Here is a 19,054-nt window from a genome sequence, read left to right as displayed (position 1 = left end):
CCAATAATGACAGCATGGAATCCAAGTTAGTAGCCTAGCAGAGGTTGTTTAGACTTTGATTTGTACCTTTTAGTTGTTAGGTGCTTCATTAAAAAGATGATTCTCTCACTTTACAACCAGGAAAACATTTCCAGCCTTTTTTCATTCAGAAATCTAGGGAACAAGGTTTGCTTTATATTTACACATGTATATACTTTGTTACAAGTGATACAACTGCTTATTTTATGTGCTTGCAGGTAGGAGACAGAAGTGGAGAACTCACTGCTAGACTTAATCTCTCAGACCTTCAAATGGTTCTTGGATTAAGCTACAGCACAAACAACTCCATGATGGCAGAAAGCCAGGCAGTAGATAGCAGTTTGAATGGTATGTGCCCATTTCTGCAATGCTTTTGAATGGTGAACTTCAGAAAGAATCTGTTGTTTGCATTGTTTTCAGACTGCAGATGGCTGAGTATATGGGCTGTTTTTTTTTTTTTTCCTCACCAGCAAAAACGTTTGTTCTTGCAGCACTGAACCCTTTCAGCTCCTCCTTTTCTGGAGGATTTACACTGTGAATCCCAGGTCACTACTTAGATTCTTCACATGATGTTTCTACTTTTAAAAATCCCCTCCTTTTAAAAATCTTTTTATTGTAGGAGCTATATCTATTTTCTGCCAGGTTATGTCTTTCCTTTTTATTCTACCATCTTGGCAACATCAGGTTTTACAGTAGAACCCAGATCATTTGATGTTCCTCTGTTCAAAGATCCATGGTCCTTCTCTTGTATCTCTTGCATGAAAGCGAACTACATAGCTTAGACTGGTGGTTCTAAAGACTGGTGCTTTTACTAGAGGTCATGTATTCTCTGCTGATGTATTTAACTGCACTACTTTGTAACTCAGACAAGTACAGCCACAGCTTTGAGGGTGACACCATAAATCCTCAGTGATAAAAAGACAAACTTGGTTCTTTCTTGAAGGTACCAGACCGAGAGCAGGACGCCGACACAGTATGGAGAACATGGAACTTATGAAGTTAACACCAGAAAAGGTTGGCACACTACCCTTCTTTCTGTTCTGTCAGTGAGATTGCAACAATATATTTCTAAGAGTTTGACTTCAACAGCAGACTTTTACTTAAGAACTTTTGAAAGAATGCAGCAGAATGTTGATGCATCATTTGCATCACCTTTTCAATATATTTGATCTTAAGACTTAGGGAAAAGCAGGTCTAACAATTCTAACAAATAATACTTTTGTCATGTAGGTAACAGTCAGCATCTTGCAAGTGTAATGACTTATGGAAAGCTTGCTTTATTCCCCTCATCAGTAAGAAAGAATGTGGTCCTGTAGTGTGCATCAAAGGAATCCTTCTATCTTCTCTTTAAAAGTAGTTTGTGGTTGTGGCATGAAAGTGATTCAGAGTAAAATTCCTAGCTTCAGCTCAGCTGCACTGAACATTTTTTTTCCATTACAGTCATTTTATAGGCATGTAAAATGCATGCTGTGTTTTTCACTTTGGGATTTCAACTAGCTTGCAAGCCATTAATTAGGAGTTGCAACCTCTGTCTAGAATAAGGATGCTATTTCAGAAATGCTGAAACTGGTCATACATGGAGAAAGTACCTTTCCCCCAAGCTCAGATAAATCTCTTGGAGCTGGGAGTTCCTTGTTAAAATCCCTATGTCAATCTTTGAGAGGTTTCAAATTCTGTTTAAACAATCTTTTAAACAGAGGGCTTTAAGCAGAGGGCTAGCAGTTCCACATAAATGTACTCCAGTGGTAGACAAAAATTGCTGGTTTTCCCTTCACACTGGGATATCTAATTCCCATCTCTTCAAGTGATGCAAAGCCTGCCATTGTGTTTATCAAATAGTTAATTAAATCACAAAGCTTACATCTGGGCAGCTGGACTCAGCAGTGATGCTTAAGGGCCTCTTTGTTTACCAATTGTAAAAGTGGTGTTGTGCTTAGTCTATGGTGAATCCTCTGCAGGGAACCTCCAAGTTTTTGGCCAGTATCAGCTGTATTTTCTTACTTTCTCACTCTTATATTTGTCAGTGAAATCTTTTAAAATATGTAGCCTGGGATGGTCTGTGTCCTAAATATAGTCAAATATTTCATGTGGGTTTTTGTAATAAAGTATTAACCTAGATTGTAGCTTAGCTCTCAACAAGGGGCTGTTTCCAAGATACTAATTGAATAGATTCTGAAAAGTCATTCCACAAATGTCTGACACACAGAAAAAGGTTTGACACAAGCACTAGGGTTTGACTTTACAGGATACCTTCTTGGAGTTGGAATCTGTGTGCTGATCTTCACTGTGCTTTCAGGAGGCATTTTTAATACATTTGGGAAGACAGCGTTGATGAAAGATTTGACTGTTTTCACCACTTCTCATGTTGAATCAAGAAAAAACCTACCTTTTTTTATTGTTGTTGTAAGAATTTGTCAGTTTTAGATAAAGCTTAATTTTTTAATTATTCTGCTTATTTTAGAAGAGAACTTAGAGAAAACCTGTCAGGTTGATCAAGCTATCCATTCAGTTTTTCAGTAAAAGAAGAACAGAGTTATTCCTGTTTGCTCTTGTTCTGGCATTCTTCTCCTCTTCAATCTTTACTGGGAATTTTGTGTTTATCAAGGACTACATAGGAGGCTGGAATATCTGGGTTTGTGTATGGGTTTGTTTTGCTCTAACACTTTGGAAAGCTCTAGATTTTATTTCCAGTTTCAAGAATGTCAGGTGGGCAATGCCAGCTGTGTCTGCATTTCAGCATTTTTATCAGCTACATTTCTGACACTGTACTCAGCAAGGAAAACGTCTGTGTGTTTGATTAAATGTACCATTTGACCACATTTTAATTAGCCAGGTGTCACATTACAGTATAGTTTCCAGACTGATCAGTAACAGTACTAACCTGCTTCATGTTCCAAGAGCTCAGTAATCACAGGTCAAGTAATAGAATCAAAGCCTAATTTTCCAAATCCTCCTGGCTGGATAAACTAAACAATATAAAGCTGCTTCATTTTGGGGAGGGAAAAAAGCAGCACATGAGAGGTAACAGTACAGGTAATTAAAATCAGAAGGCTTAATTTCATGACTCTTGTTTTCTTAGGTTCAGAACTGGAACAGTGAGATTCTTGCTAAACAGAAACCACTGGTTGCCAAACCTTCAACAAAACTGCATTTTGTAAATCGACTAAAAGGCAAAAAGTACAAAAACGGCACCTCTTCCAAAGTTTTGCAGGATGCCAGTAATTCTATTGATCATCAACTTCCAAACTCTCAGAGGGTAGGTTTGGCGAGCTGTGGAGATCACAGCTTTTGATAATCTTTGATCAGAATTATGGAAAAACAGTCCAGTAGCTGTAGATTTCAGTTTTACTTGATTTAAATATGGTGGCTCTGTAAGATGATGCAGAATCTGCAGTTCTGCAGCTCTCTTTTGGGTGCTGGTGCCAGCTTTTCCAACTGCTTTTCCTATTATCAGAACTTTTTTTCCTGGTGGATTTTCTGAGGCTGCAGTTTAGCTTGCACAGAAATTTTATTTCTAAGTTTTATCTAGGCCCTGCTTCTCCAAATTTAAAAAAATGTTTTTTATAATTCAGACAGTGGGAGAATTTTTTACATACTTTTTAGTTTAGTGCATTCCTGATAGAAGTCAGTGAAAAATGAAAGAACTGTGTCATTTGATCTAGATGAGAAACAAGTGCTTATGACTGTAGACCTGGAGGCAATGGAAACTCTTCCTTACTGTTCTTGGGTTTTTTCTTTCATGGACATCTTGGGTTTTGGTGGCTTCATAGCTGAGGAGCAATAACTCCAGTGGTACTGATCAGAGTACTGTTTCTTTGTTTCAGAGAACCAAACTTTTCTAATGCATTTTACCTTCCAAAAATGCATGCCATCTCATTAGCATTTCCTCTTATGATAAATTGCTCTCTGGGAATGGATGACTAAAAAAATTAATTTAATGGATTTCAGATACACATATATCAAACATTACCACTGGACTGAAACTGTGATGCAGTTTTCCCTGTTCAGGTAGTCTGGAGTTCCAGAAACCCCTAACTCTTCTCTCTTCTTCAGAAAAACAGTCGAGAGACAATGGCAGATGAAGGGTTCTTTGATCTGCTGAGTCGATTCCAGAGTAACAGGATGGATGACCAGAGGTACCACTTCCAGGAGAAGAACAGATTTTCAGCTGCTTCTGTGGCAACATCCTCTACTCCACCTAAAACAATGAGAAAATGTAATTTTTTTGAAGTAAAATCCGTATCTGACTGTAGTTCCAAATGCTATTTTAAAAATATATTTGCATGGCAGGCTTGCTATGGAAAGGATTTTTTTTCTTGGTTAACTTGTTCTCTTCCTCCTTCCCAGCCCTTTCTGCTTCTGTAGTCTCACCCCACACAGATGAGTTTCTAGACCTACTTGCCAGCTCCCAGAGCCGCCGGCTGGATGACCAACGTGCCAGCTTCAGCAATCTGCCTGGGCTTCATCTTAACCAGCACAGCAGCCAGTCAGTCCTCAGTCACCTCATGGCAAGTAACAACAGGGAACTAGATGATGACTTCTTTGATACATTGATAAAATGTCAGGTAAATTTTTTTACAGAAATTGTATAGATGCCGAGTCTTTGGGGATTTGATTTGTGCATCCTGTGATTTAGTTTCTTCAAGTCAGCCACCTTCTTTAGTATGTATTTTAAGATACAAACTGATTTGGCAGATAAGGGAGAACATAGAAAACAAAATACTGGGATGTTTTTATTTCAAGTTGTTTTTTTCTTCTTCAAATTATATCCTCTCTAGCAAGTGTAACTTATATGTTAACCAGTTAAATAACAAATGATGAAAAAGTGAAAGAAAATGAGACTATTAGAAGCAATACTTAAAATTATTTTGAAGAAAAAGGGTTTAGATCTGACTTGTTTGGAGGGCACCTGAGTTACCAGGAATCCTAACTTAGCAAAAGTTTTAGTGGTAATAGTGATCATCATTCGAGTTATGTTAGGTTTAAATAGTAGTTGGTAGCAGTATACAAGTCAGGTGTCTGTTGTCAGAGCCTGGTATCTGTACCAATTAGTCCAGAAAGGATTTAATTAAAAGACCTGAGGTGTTTCACCTGATGATGGGTTGATAAGGATCATGATAACATAAGTAACAGGATTACTGACTGCTTACAGAGATAGGAACGGAAAAACACAGTCCCCTCCATCACTGCAGATGCTGCCTTATTTTTAAATAGAAGCAGGAGAGGGCAGCTGACTTGAGACGTGTCTCAAAGATGACTCTGCAAGGTACATCCAAGACTGACAGCCTTGCTGTTCCTGTGGTGACCGTGCTGCCCTCCAGCTAGCTCAGCATCTGCCCACTGCTGATGCCTGTAAAACCTGAGGAGGAGAGGGTGGCTGTGTGAACAGGGCCCAGAAACTATCTCAGGGGTGTGAGCAAACTGCTCTGTGCATCAGTCTTTTGAGTCTGGAGGAAAACTTCCAATATCTGATAACATTGTGGCCTTTTTTCACTCCCTGTGTAGGGGCAGGAAGACAACTATATTTTCTGTTGTAAGAGATTAAAGATACCATGTACTAATCTTAAAATTCTTCTAGACAAAGGATGTTTCAGTCTCCTCCTGCAATACAAACAAGAACTAAATTGGGGTTTTTAGATTCAGATGCATATAAACAAGTGGTTTGCAGGCTCCATTTTAACTATACTTGTATTCTTAACTTAGTAATTTCATTTGAGAAGTTTAATTCCAAACAATACTTACAAATTAAATCCCTGTTATAGCTTTAAATTTGAAAGCAGAAGCTTTTAGTAATTTTTCACTAGTACTATTCACTTATTCTATATATTCCTGTAAATATGCAGCTTTATTGCTTGGTCTGTCTGTAGGGTTCCAGGCTGGATGATCAAAGGTGTGCTCCTCCATCATCTGCAAAAGGACCAACTGTACCAGATGAGGATTTTTTCAGTCTGATTTTGCGATCACAAGCGAAGAGAATGGATGAACAAAGAGTCCATTTACCTTCAGTGATAAAGGGATCAAATTCCAGATGAAGAAAGGAACAGGCACATATTGTATAGTAGCATCTTAGTTACCATTTTTGTTTGCTGTAAAAACATACATGCCTTTTTACAGAAGATTGCAATTAGAAATTCTGTCCCCTAATAATTTTTTATACAAGTTAGCAGTAGCATCACACTTGTGACCAGTATTTAATTGCCTCTGCTTTTTGCAGTGTCTGAGGCACCCATTATTGTATCTCCCTCTTAAATGCCTTTAGGGTATTAAAAGAAAATTTTTTCCCTCTCAAGGTATTCTCATTGTTGATGTGTGGATTCCAGCACTGTCTCAGTCTAACGTAAGACCTACATTTCTATGTTTTTTAAAGAAAACTTGATTATTTTTTTCTGATTTGTACCTCCCTGGAAAAAGGTCCTGTTTTCTTTTATACTTTCTTTTATAAATGAAAAAAAAATAATTTGAGAAATAGCATCAGTGCTTTGCCTGTCTTTGTTTCTCCATAGTTATTTTAAAAAAAATAATCAAACCCTTGTTTAAATTCTATTTACTACAACAGTGGTCTTTTAAAAACATGCTGGGTTTTTTGGTAGTACTTAGTTAAATGTTTACTGTATTACTCAGAACAGTTTTACAATCAAAGAATTTTTTTAAGATATATTTGGTTTAGGTAACAGCTGACAGTGCTGCTTTACAGCTTGTGTGGTACATAGCCACCACCTGGAGGAGTCCATGCCCCAAGGAAGCACAGTGGTGGTTGGTACATTGTGTGAACCACCATGGACATCAGGTAATTCCTGCAGTAATTGAATTGAAAATGTGACAGTCAGTGTGGGTATGCAGCTCATTACTGGACCTCAGCTACTTCTGTTTCTCCTGATGAGGATGTGCCATGGTAGGGCAGTTCCTGGGCAACAACAGCTGTAACTTAAATCTTCCCCTGGGCTGGGAACCTCGAGGGCTGAATGCTGCTTTAAGTGTCAGCATCTTGAGTTAGAAGACACTGATTGGAACACCACGGGTGGCAAACAGTTCAATTCAGGTATTTATAACTGAAGTGATGTCAATTTTTATTGAGGTGCTACACCCCTAGAGAAGAATCTACAATTACTTTTAGCTTCAGTGTAAAATGGCATTCAAGGACTTGCTAAACAGCCACAGGCTGCACATTAATCCTGGTATTAATACATTAATTCCAACCCTTTTACAGTTACTGAAAATTTTGTAAAAACTCTTTCAGCTTTTTTTAGGTCAAAAATTGATTCTGACTGAAACTAAAACTGTGCTGCTTTTAAAGAGAAATGCCAGAATTATTATTCCAAAAACCATGTGTTAAGATCAGTTTATGTTTATCGTTAGTACTTTTACCTAGTGCTTCCTATTCCCTGTTTAGCCAGGATTCACCCTAAAAAACACATCTGGTGCAACATCAGCATCTCTCTCCTCTGCAGATTATTAAACAATCAGGAAATCACCAAGCTGCCCTAAAACTGAGCAGACAAGCAGTAATTCTACTTATTTTAAAGAATATAAACTGAAAGATAGTCCTAAGACCTCTGAATGAGCTGCAATTACTGTTCTGTGAACTACATGAACATCAGCAAATTTCTTCAAACTGAGTTAACAATGAGGCTTATGTCTGCTAGATTACAGAGTACCAGTGCTTTCCCACCACCCAGTGTTTTACTTAAAACTTCTTACATTCACTTGGTTTCAGTCAAGCAGCAACACTCCACAAGCCTGTTTTTTTGGACACTAAAAATGTTACTTAACACATTAATTTCAAATTCCAGAAGTAGTGTGTAGTTTGTCTCTCAGTGTTTAAAAACCCCACGTTACAGTCATGCATCCTAATGCTCTGAACAAGGATGATAACCCCGCAGCTGGCTGATGGTTGTTTTTCTACATTTGAGAACAAGAGCAGAACTAGCAACAAGTATGTGACAACTAAAGATCAGAGACTTACATCAGAGCTTGGGGCTTCCTTTGTCTCCCTCCTGTGCATCCAATGAGACCTGCTCCTCTTCTTTCTTGGTCACTTCCCCGTGAGAACTGCTGTTCTTCTCTTTGCATGGTTCCATTGCAGAACTCTTCCCTTCTAGGTTTTTATTAGGATCACAATTTTTTCCAGTCTCTTGCTCTGCTTTGCCTGCCTCCTCTTTCTGCTGCTCAAGTACATGTTCTTCAGTAAGATTTTCAGCTGTGATAGTTTCTAGTCTACAAACTTCAGGCTCAGTGTGCAATCTATTCTGTAAAAATTAATAATAAGCTATTAATCAAGCAATCCAAAGTGATGGCATCTATTGCTTAAGGTGCATCTCATCTCAAGGGGCAGAACTCCCCCAAAGCACAACTGGTGTATTTTTTCCTGAGGAAACATGTAAATAAGCACAATCTGGAATATAAATCTGTTTTTTAATTTTCTATAGTTTACAGAAAAGACAACACTGCTTTTTTTGCCCACCTTTCCTCTCTGAATAATTATTGCCCAGGCTGGCATAAATACTGCTCTCTCAAAACGGAGTTATTACAAGGAAGACTTAAAAAAGCATTTTTAATTCAGTAGTCTCCTGCCACAGTTAGATAGTGGTCAGTATTCTTCCAAAGCCAAACATCCCCAAGACACCTCTATCACACTGTTTACAGGGGAACAGATAGGTCCTGAACTCCTCTCTCCTCAAGCTTTGGCTTTAGCTTGTTGTTATAACACATTCTAGCAGATGACACTGAAATGTATAAAATGCAAGGGCAGCTCAAAAAGCACCAGGACTAACATACAGCAGGTTCTGGTACATGAGAGTCTTCTACTTGCGTGTGTGGCACAGTGCTGGTGTGCAGGATGTCAGGACCCCCACTGCTGTTTCCTGGCCCCAGGGGAGCATCCCCTCTGTCGTAAGATCCTCTGTGAACATAACGAGGCCTCTGCAAATTGTATCCATCTGACTGACTCCCATTGTAAGGCACCAAGTCAGTGTTGGCCTGGTGACTCTCAGAGGGAGGAAGACTTCTGTTCTGAGAGGTCAAGTATCTTAGCATAGACACTGATGATCCTGCACCGTAGCAGAAAGCCTGGGGGAGGGGGGGAAAGAAAAGAAAACAATAAACTGTCAAAAACCAGCCTACAGTTTTTCACAAAGTCAAGTATCTGAAAAACATTGGAAGAGCTCAGATGACAGAACAGCTGCAACAAAATTCACACTTCCAGCAGTCTGACCACACTGCAGAACTGCCAGACTGTGTTTAGTTCATCTTTGGTGCTACAATACAGATGCTGGAAGGCTCTCACTTGGTGCTTTTGTGTACAAAACTCTTGTTGTGCACCTCAGTGTGTAATGGCCAAATAAGAAACAGGAACTAATGCAGGAAACTGTCAGAGAGTGTAAGATGTTAAGCAGTTTAATGCTACTTTATCCCACATGTGGAATGAAGTAGAGATGTGGTTTAAATACAAATTGACCTATGTTAATTGCTAAACCAATTGTACTATAAAGATTTTGTCAAGAAAAAAATGCCCTTGTTGAAGTAATTTCACCTGTGCTACAAAATCTGTTCAGTAGTACAAATAAAAAATAAACTATATAATAGATAAAATACTTTAAATATAACCATGTTAAATAATCATGTTTAAAAATAAATATGAGCTTTTACATGTAAGAAAAATGTATACAAACCAGAACAGCCAGAGCCATCATAAAGAGCACTGGAATCTGCAGAATGAATGGTATCTCCTTCATTAGCGCTTTGATGAATTCACCAACTCCTTGTCCTACATGCTTCAAAGGCTCAGTTACAAAGTTGGTGAAAGTAATTGCCAATGCCTACAAAAATAAATTGAAAAATAGTGTTGTCACTGATTTCAAACATCAACATGAAGATTCTCTTTAGTCTGGGCGTGTACCTTTGTGGGTGGGACCAGCAGAACTGGATTTACCAGTAGAGTTTCATAGTACTTCTGACAGGCATCATCCTGCAATGTCCATTTACTTGTGAACCACTCTGTAGCCAAAGCAGAGACGTATTTTTACTGCTCTAAAAACATATTTTATAACAAAGTAGTAATGCGCAAAGTGGCATTTCAATCACAGTTGGAAGAGAAATCTTCTAGATACAATTCAAAGCTCAAATTTGTTTTTTAAAAATCTGAAATTATCTTGGCAGTGTAGTTCATCTACTTATGGGGATGAAGGAAGGAGAAGGAAGGCAGGAAAAAGAGAGAAGAATCACAGGCGTTTGTATGTTCACTCAAGAAAGATCTCTTTACAAGATTAACTTAGTCCCTAGAAGCCTCAGAAGAGTAGTGTCTTCTGTAGGGACTATTATCTAGAACATTTTTTCTACAGCTAATGAAAAAGAAGCAATTTAAAGTGTTATTACTCATTTGTCAGGCAGTTATAAACAAGTAATTTCTGCTATCAGTGCTTATGTAGTTGGTTTATTTAGTGCAGTCAGAACATAAACCGTTGAAATTTGACATAAACAGATCAATCACAGCCAAAAAAATCTAGAGGGAAGACCATAAGAAGGACTCTAATTAAGAGCTGCCATCATTAACCGACCTGTTATAGCACTGGATAATAATAAGCAACGACTAACAAAAAAGTAAGTTTTCTCTGTAAATGTAACAAAACTGAAGTAGTTACAGAGCTCACTTCTGAAGTACACTGTACTTGTGGGTCTAGAAAATGAAAACAGGCCACCTTTTCCTTGAGCTCGGCCCTCCTATATTCAACAAATGGTACTGGCAAAGGAGAGGTTGGGAAACAGGTTAGTTAAAAGAATAACCATGTAGAAGGAACACCATGACATGCTCTAAGCACAGTTTTGTGATCAGCTTGCCTTCAAAGGCCTGGAAAAGAAATGGAATGGAAAAATGGTAAAACCACAATCATGTACTGCTGAAAAAGATGCAGTGTACTACTCATAAAGAAATTAAGAGTATTCTTGGATACTATTATTGAATCCTTTGTCATCTTAAATACTATTACAAAATAATGAAACAAGTATCTACCAAGCAGACTTTCTCTCCAGCCCAGCTTCTCAGCACAGATGTTATCAAACTGCCCCATTTTTGCAATGTCTGCTTTTTGCTGTGCAAAAGCCACCTATGGAAAAATAAGAAATACATGTAAAATGTAAAACAAGGTGGTGCAGGGCACAGAACACCTGTATCCATGCAGCACTGCACCTGAGCTAATCATGTTTGCTCTTAGCAGGTTCAGAATAATTACCTGGGTCCATCTGTATTAAAAGAAGTTTAGTACCCAAACAATTTCACAGCTAAATCTTTAGTACTTCCTGGGGCTGGATAAAGACTACCAAGATGGCTGCCTCTGAGTTTTCTCCAAATGGAGTCTGAATTACCAAAAGAATAAACTCCAAAGGTTTAAGTTGGAGACAAAAGCAACCTGACAGCTTGTTTCCTTAAAATGTTTCTGGATTAAAAACAGAGACAGCTGCCATGCAACTACAAATTAAAATGCTAGGACATTCTCTTATTTTTTAAAGAGTTTCCATTAACAAATGCCTCTATTCATTATAATTTTGCCTCACAGTTTGCAACTGATCAAAGAGTAAAAATTAAGTCAATCCACTGAAAAACTCATGACATTCTTCACTGCCTGCATCAAAGTCCTCCACGTGGCAGTGCAGTCACATTCAGGAGCCACCCTCTCCCCTCTGGCACTGCTGCTCTTGGCTCTGACAAGCTGCAGGTAAATTCTGATGACAGGATGTGAGAACTGAGACTTTGTGGCTTTGAGACCTAGCAGCATAAATTCCTCCTCATTAAACCCCGAAACCAATACCATTGTACAGCTGGCTACTATGTCACCATCAATGAAGTGTTTATCTCTGCTCTATCACATTAAATTCAGTTGCTTTGGAAAGAAAAAAAAAACAATAAAACATCAGATGCTTTTGTAAGACTTTTCTTCCAAGCTGTTTCAGACAGTGCTCCCTTGCCCATGCAATGCAATCACGTTACTGCTTTATGTGTTTATGTGCCTCTGTGGCAGGATAAAAGTTGGCAGGGTTTCTTTTCTTCTTCAAGCCTATTACATCTATCAACATGCAAAATAAAATTTGCATCCATTTCTTTATTTTGCAGTGAATTGATTTATGTAAACAAACCAAAGGAACTAAATAGCCTTAACTCCCTCATAACTAAAATTTGAAGCTTAAAAGCCATTAAGATTTCAGAACAACTTACCTTATACAAGTAAAGCCAGTTCCATGCAAAACTGATGAGAAAACTTATTAATAAAACACGTTTTAGTTGAACAAACCAATGAATATGTGTCCAGAGCTCTGTAGCTATAACAGTTACAATGCACACTAAGCACAAGAGTATCTGAAAAAGAAACAAGGAAAAAATTATGATCCAGATCTGGAATTTTCCAGTCTTACTGCCAGTACACCTGAAGGAGCTGCCGACTTTTCTTTTTACCAGTGGCAGTTACACAGAACAGCTGAGAGAATTTTTGCTTGCTCTCACAGCACATCTGCAGCAGCAGGAGGCAGAGAAGTTTCATGGGATCACTATCACAGCGTTATGGTGCAGTTGTTAATTCTTTTCGTGTGATACTTAGTTATTTCTTCCTCATGATATTTAAGAGGTTACCTACCAGACTTCAAAATTACAAAATGGGTAATCCTATGTTTGAGTAGGATGTGCCCAGTAAGAACCACAGAACCACTGCTGCCAACTCCTGCAGTTTTAAGAGAGGAAGTTACAGACTTCAGAGAAGCCCTGCAGAGTCTTTCCATCCCAGCACACCTAACAGTGAGGTTACACTACCAACAGCTTGCTTTTTTTTTCATTTGCTTTCCACAGACCCCCTCAAAACTAGACAAGCTACTTTCAAGATCATGTTAGCATAAAATGTTAGCATGTTCTGAACAAATCTTAAGAGTTATTCAGAGACCCTCATCTTATTCTAGATCTTTACTTTGTAATTCCATTTCAGAGAATGTTTTCCCATAGTCATGGTCTCCTCTCCAACAGTATACAATTTTTTTCCCCACAAAATTGACAAAACCCTCTAACCTATAAAATCTAAAACCTCAGTTATATACTTGTCTCAATAAAAATATATTCCAACTCCTGCAGAAGCCAACGGTTCCAGCATCTATTTGAACAAGAGACAAATCTGGAAAGTTTAATATGCACCAGTTGTCAGTTTAAGTGGTAAGAAAGTACCAGAGTCTAATGATTCACAGAACACAGATGTGAAAGATAGGAAGAGAAAGAAAAAAGCATACCAGAAAAGAACTGCAGAGCTACAATAAGAAAAAGATGACCACAGGAATAAAAAACTTGAATTCTTACTTCAAGTGAGTAAGTCAACTGTGCCTTCAGGAACCATGAAATAAAAATAGTGACTCACTCTAAGTACAATGGAAAGAACTGCCTCATGTTGGAGTTAAGATGATAATATTCACTGGCTAGACTGGCACAAAAAGAAACCCTGGAGAAAACAGCACTTAAAAACCAACAAAAAATACCAAAGCCTTTGTTCTCTTACCATAAATAAATTATATAGATCAATCCCAAAAGTGTCTTCAAATCTCCAGTTCCAAGCATCATAATCATGATGCTTAAAGTTGACCAAAATGTCACTGAGTGCATCATCCACAGCACCTGACTGCCAGGTTTCCTCATTGAGAAACCTGAGGATCTCCAAATACTGCTGTCTTGTAAGGATGATCTCAGCATCATAATGGACACGGCCCACATTCTCCTCAGGCTGAATTAAAAGCAAAATGAAACACTGATTAAGCTGTTTTTATGGAAACAGAAACACCCTGTATCCCTATACAGAAACCTGATAATTTACCCTCATTTTGTACCAGCAACTTTCTTAAGCAGACTGTGGGATGAAGACATGGGAGCATGCTATGATTCTATAAAGTTACTGTTTATTCTTCTGAACTACATAAAACATCAGTTCACTTTGTTTGTACTCTTCCAATTCTACAGCAAGAACCTAAAAATTTAAGTGAATTATCTCACCTGTTATTAGAATTTTAGGCCTGCTTCTCATTAACAAGTATTAATTACTAATGTGCTATGTGTATCACAATCATGGCTGCATAATATAGGCAGAGGCTATTATATACTGAAATAAGAAGTTTTAAATTATTAAGTTCTATTTTAAATATTAATTTTGCTCTTATTGCTAAAAGTTTATTCCTCTACTTCTGAAGAGAAAAAAATTCTCTCCAAAGACACTACAATAAAGAAAATAATGAGAGAGTTCTTTTATGCAAATTCTGCATTCCTGGATGGTTAACATGGCAGAGTCTGAAGGGCCTAAGAGGTCTGCAACAAACAAACAAAATTTGGCTCTTTCTCAAGTTTAACAACCACAAACTGAACAGAGTATCACTATAGCTGTATACCAGCAGTATGTATTTAGATACACTTAACCGACACAGTCTTCATTTGGATACTTCACAGACCAAACAGCAACTGTCCCTGCTGAGCAAGCACTCCCAGCGAACACCAGCACTCACTGCACAGACTTCTACTACCTTTGCCTTTGCAATTCAGTTCCCTTAATTTTAAATTCAAGTAAGCCAGAATAACTAATACTTGATAATTGTGAAAAACACATAATACAGCAATACAAAGTTAATTAATTTTGCATGACTGTTCAAATACTTACAAGGCCAAGTTTTCCAGCTTCATTTAAAATCTTGTTCAAGTATCGCTTAAAAATATAAAAGCTACGGCTCTCACGTGATTTGGCATTCCTCTTCTCACATTCTACAATCTGCAATATAAACACATCTTGGTCACTTCTTGCTCAAACCAGCTTGTACAGAAGAAAAGAACCTACCAACACATTAAACTCAGGATTAACAGAGGCACATTCCTGTAGTTAAGAAATAATCCCATGACAAATATATCACGTAAAAAGTATACGCAGTTGCTGAAGATATTGCTTTCCATGGGACTGTCCAGGACTGGAGATTTCACATCTGCTAGTTATTAATACTAACCTCAGGAAGAACAGAAAAAACTAAGATCTCAATGTCCTTAAATTTTAAGTTTACATCAGGAAAAAGAAAAATTAAAAATAGCAGCTATAAAATTAAAATTACATATCCCACTGGGTCTCCAAATGGGTGAGGGAAGAGATAAGTCAGGAGCTACAGAAGCATCACTGCATCTTCCTGATCTTGGTGGAAGCAGCAGGGTATGGGTCTTACAGCAGCTGTTGACAGCTGCAGTGCTTGCACACTAAGGTCAGACACAAATGTCTTCTCTATGCCTGCTACCCACGTCTGAAAATCCCACAGAATTCAACAGCTTGGAAATGAAGGGTCAGGTTTCTTAGCTTTTGGCAGCATGGTATAACACCAATACCACAGAAGTAAACTGTTGGCACGGACAGAAGCACACAGCTCCTATCGACTTCTGTTACACTCTAAAACATCTTAGGACACAGACCTTGGTAGGCAGAGCTGCAATTTGGAGTTGAAACCACTCCTGGTCTCTCCTCTGAGTAAAGAGGTTCCACATACATAACCCTGTTTTATACTATCCAGAAAAGCATAATCAGAAATATTCTAATAGGCTGAAAAATATTCTAAGGTTCCATAACAAACCTTCTGTTGCAAGGAATCTACTTCCCTGGAACAACTCGGTAAGATTTCAGTACTGACTGCATCCACAGTTTTGTCCTCAGAGTCATGATAGTTTGCCTAAAATTACATAAGAAAATAACATATTTTTATACTCAACAATTTAACCTATATGCCACACTTCTATAGTCATCCAATTTAAAAGGAGCAAAGGAGTTAAAAACAGAGTGATGGTCTTTGCTACTAATACTCTCCCAATGATACTTCACTTGCATCTCTGCTGTTATTTTAGGCACCAAATGGAAAATGTCTTTAAGTTTAAGTGCATGCTGCCTTCTAAAGGTGAGGCCTTACCCCCCCCCGCCCTTTCCCCTCCTCTGGGTGTTGGTGAGCCACACAGTGCATCAGATTAGATATTTGGACTGGCTAAAAACTGACTCAGCAAGCAAGGGGGCAGTTTTCAGCCAGACCAATTCCCAGTCCAAGTGGCCACACAGCCAGCCAGACAGAAAGTAAACACAAATCCCTATCTGGGTTGCATGCCTTTCCTTTATGTTCACCCTGAAACAACATTCCATTTCTTCTGTTAATTGCTCACTCTTAGTTTTAGCAGTGGCTCTTTTACACAGCCAGGTATGCACACTGAGGCAACTCTATAAAGGGAGACACCACTCAGATGAGTGAGGCTGTGCTGCTAGGAAATTCTAAGGACACACAGCCTGCCTTCCTGAAACCACTCACTGCACAGCAAAAAGAAATCCTGAAAAGACTGATTAGCCCAAAGCAGGCAGTCTTCTCCTTTAACACATGGTTGTTTTCATGGGAGACAACATTAAACCTCATTTTTTAATAAAAGCTAAAGCAGCTGGGCATCAATTTTAACAACTTCAAAGCTTTCTGCTGAACGTAAGGGACAGCAATGACTATGAGGTGGACTTGAGGCTGAAGATGAATTCTGTGGAGAGAAATTTGTATTTTTTAAGCTTCAGAGAATGTTCTGCAGTGTCAAAAGGGTACTATTCAAGGCTGCAAAACCGAAGTTGAAAGCTAAAGAATGACAAAAATCAAGGGCACCTGTGCTACTAACCACAGTTTAGTGTCATGTGTGCACACAGATAATAGATAAACAACATACATCTCAGGACATATGTAGAATTCACCCCTCACACGTGATGAGGATTCACCTTGTTAAAAACAGCTTTTGAGAATTCATCTTTTCCTCCATGTTGACAAATTATTAACAGTGTAGTGCTCAATCCCTATTCTAGTCTTCCTTCTAAAAACTCTGATGCCCAGCATTACAAAGCACCATTGACTTTTATCATATTCTCGCACAATAAATGGAGTTTCTTCCCATATTGCTGGGAACTGGATAATTCCAGTAAAATATAATCATTAAGCTTAATTCCCCCAACTTCTATCAGCTATGAACTTAATTTTCAAGATTTTTGACACTTCAGAAGCTAGCAAGAGCTACCTAACCCAGTATTTCTCAGATAAACTACTTCTGAAGCCACAACCTGCATGAATCAGTCAACAACCACCTGTGAAAAGTCAAACCCCATGGTTCCTGTGACTTGATCAACGCACAACAAAAACTCTCCAGTAACAGGCCCTGAGCTAATGATCTGCAACAATGCAGACTGACATTTTTCTTCTTAGCAATACACAATTTTAACAATGCCCACAACACTTCCTGGGTATAGATCCAGATACAACCCTACAAGGTGTTAAAAATACCATAACTCTTGTTTTCTAATTTCAGGAATTAAAGGCAATATTTCAACAGCATATGGCTGAAGGTCTGTTCCAGAGACCCTTATTCATGCATCTTGTGTTTTTGTACCTTTAAAGGTCTTCTCATTGCTCCTGATGCAGCATCATAATTGAGCATATCCGTGGGGTCAATCCAATCATCATCTTGAACTTTACCACTCCCTATTAGAACAACTGCACACAATACCAAAGGAAACAGCATCCTGTATCACTAGATAGAACAAGAAATTCATGTGCTTAGTTCAAGATGTAACGTTGCACAAAACCTCTGAAACAATCTTAAAACATGAAAAAAAGCCTTCTCAGGCCCTGTTTAAAGCAGTTATCCATTAAGCAGGTTAAACTTAATTTATATATATAGATATTTTTTTTTTTCTCTCCCAAAGAAAACACAAGCAAGAACACGCACAATGAAGCTGCATTATAGGAGTGGATCAATATGACTTAGCTGCAGTTATCAGAGTATAGAGCAGAGTTCAGCAGCATTGCTAAACACGATAAACAGCGCAGGATTACTCCAGGCTCCGACACGAGGGTCTGGCACCATTATCACTACACAAACGCCCATGGCCGGTCTTGCAAAGGACGTGAGGATATTCCTGCCCAGCCCGGGCGGCAGTCACCGTGCTGTCACCCCGTGGCCGCTCCCACACGGCCCGGGCCGCCCGGCCCGCTTCCCCCCGCCCGGCTGGGCCGCAGGCGCTGCCCGACGAGAGCCGGGGCCCCGCTCAGGCCGGTTCCAGGCCGCAGCCGCGGCGGTCAGCCAGGAGGCCGTGAGCTGCAAGCGCTGAAACAGCTGCACAAGCGCAAACCCCCGCGTACTTCTCCTCCTCCTCCGCTTCACGCCCGGATAATAACCCCGCGGGCTCTGAGAGAACGCGCGGCCCTCCCCCCGCTCCCTCACTGCCGCCCGCAGTGCCTCACTCCCTCACTGCCGCCACTCCAGGGCCGGGCCCGCCCAGCCCGCGGCCCCTCCGTCCGGTACCTGAAGGGCCGCAGAGATTCTCGGCCTCTTCCCCCGCGTCGCCAGGCCTCCGGCAGCCGGGGCAGGGTCCGCACCACTCCCTGCCCCTCACGGCCGCCTTTCCGTACCCGCTTCTCACCGCCCAGGCCCAGCACCGCCCCCAGCCCCGGGGAAGCCTCTCCCCCGGTACGGGGCGGCGGAGGCTCCGCTCCTGCCCTTAGGGGAGTGGGGGGCGGCAGCGGGCGGAGCCGCCACGTTGCTCCATGCGGCTGCGGAGCAGACACCGCCACAGCGGCATTGCCCCCCTCCCCCGGCTGGCACAACCAAACCGGCAAGGCTCCAATTCCCACATTAACCCCAGCCCCGTCCCACCCCCCGATCCTCTTAATTGCGTCTTTCGCCCTAACCCAGACCAGAAACCACTTCCCTTTGGGCAATCCCAAGCAAGAGGTGGGAGCTGCGCATCAAACCGGCTCAGAACGACGGGAGGTGAGGACATAGAGCGACACACATAAAACCGTATCTTCTCTGTAACACAGACACAAGCTTGAGAAAATTAATTTAATACAATAAATATTTAAATATTTGTACTGGCAATTAAAAATAGTCTTCCAGATTTGACCTCAAATTCACACCTGAAGGACCAAAACACAAGTCCTATTTTCCACCAAAGCAGCATTAGGACCTTACCCTACCTGGCCAATAGAGGAA

The 19,054-nt window shown here is 39.8% G+C and overlaps 2 protein-coding genes across 9 annotated transcripts in view; one reads left to right on the top strand and one right to left on the bottom strand.

Annotated features, from left to right (window-relative positions):
- Window positions 1–6,485, top strand: part of GPSM2 (G protein signaling modulator 2) — a 31,780-nt gene extending 25,295 nt beyond the window's left edge. Inside the window, exons 10-15 of one of the 4 annotated variants that reach the window (XM_030454883.1) lie at window positions 237–366; window positions 962–1,032; window positions 3,098–3,274; window positions 4,072–4,234; window positions 4,366–4,583; window positions 5,886–6,485. In XM_030454883.1, coding sequence (XP_030310743.1) covers window positions 237–366; window positions 962–1,032; window positions 3,098–3,274; window positions 4,072–4,234; window positions 4,366–4,583; window positions 5,886–6,050 — 924 coding nt within the window. In that variant the 3' untranslated portion in view covers window positions 6,051–6,485. The remainder of the gene's footprint in view (window positions 1–236; window positions 367–961; window positions 1,033–3,097; window positions 3,275–4,071; window positions 4,235–4,365; window positions 4,584–5,885) is intronic. The other 3 variants (XM_030454882.1, XM_030454884.1, XM_030454885.1) reach the window with 3 other exon arrangements.
- Window positions 3,932–18,586, bottom strand: CLCC1 (chloride channel CLIC like 1). Of its 5 annotated transcripts, none has more exons than XR_003987787.1 (13): window positions 18,365–18,586; window positions 17,450–17,590; window positions 15,628–15,723; window positions 14,682–14,789; window positions 13,539–13,760; window positions 12,224–12,364; window positions 11,024–11,117; window positions 9,914–10,011; window positions 9,687–9,833; window positions 8,794–9,084; window positions 7,982–8,264; window positions 6,019–6,104; window positions 3,932–4,216 (listed from the first exon to the last, which is right to left on the bottom strand). XR_003987787.1 is itself a non-coding variant. In XM_030454887.1 (13 exons), the coding sequence occupies exons 2-11, from the start codon at window positions 17,579–17,581 to the stop codon at window positions 7,983–7,985; spliced, it is 1,611 nt and encodes a 536-aa protein (XP_030310747.1). In that variant the 5' UTR covers window positions 17,582–17,590; window positions 18,365–18,586; the 3' UTR covers window positions 3,932–4,216; window positions 5,581–5,619; window position 7,982. The 5 variants fall into 5 exon arrangements, 4 of the variants coding, with proteins under 4 accessions (XP_030310747.1, XP_030310746.1, XP_030310750.1 ...); XM_030454887.1 differs by lacking the exon at window positions 6,019–6,104 and adding an exon at window positions 5,581–5,619; XM_030454886.1 differs by lacking the exon at window positions 6,019–6,104 and having other exon boundaries at window positions 18,365–18,585.
- Between the last annotated feature and the right edge of the window lie 468 nt (window positions 18,587–19,054).

This window comes from Calypte anna, chromosome 8 (assembly GCF_003957555.1).
Source record: "Calypte anna isolate BGI_N300 chromosome 8, bCalAnn1_v1.p, whole genome shotgun sequence".
NCBI classification, from domain to species: domain Eukaryota; kingdom Metazoa; phylum Chordata; class Aves; order Apodiformes; family Trochilidae; genus Calypte; species Calypte anna.
Note: the sequence above shows the minus strand (reverse complement) of the source record. Positions and strands in the feature narration are given on the sequence as shown.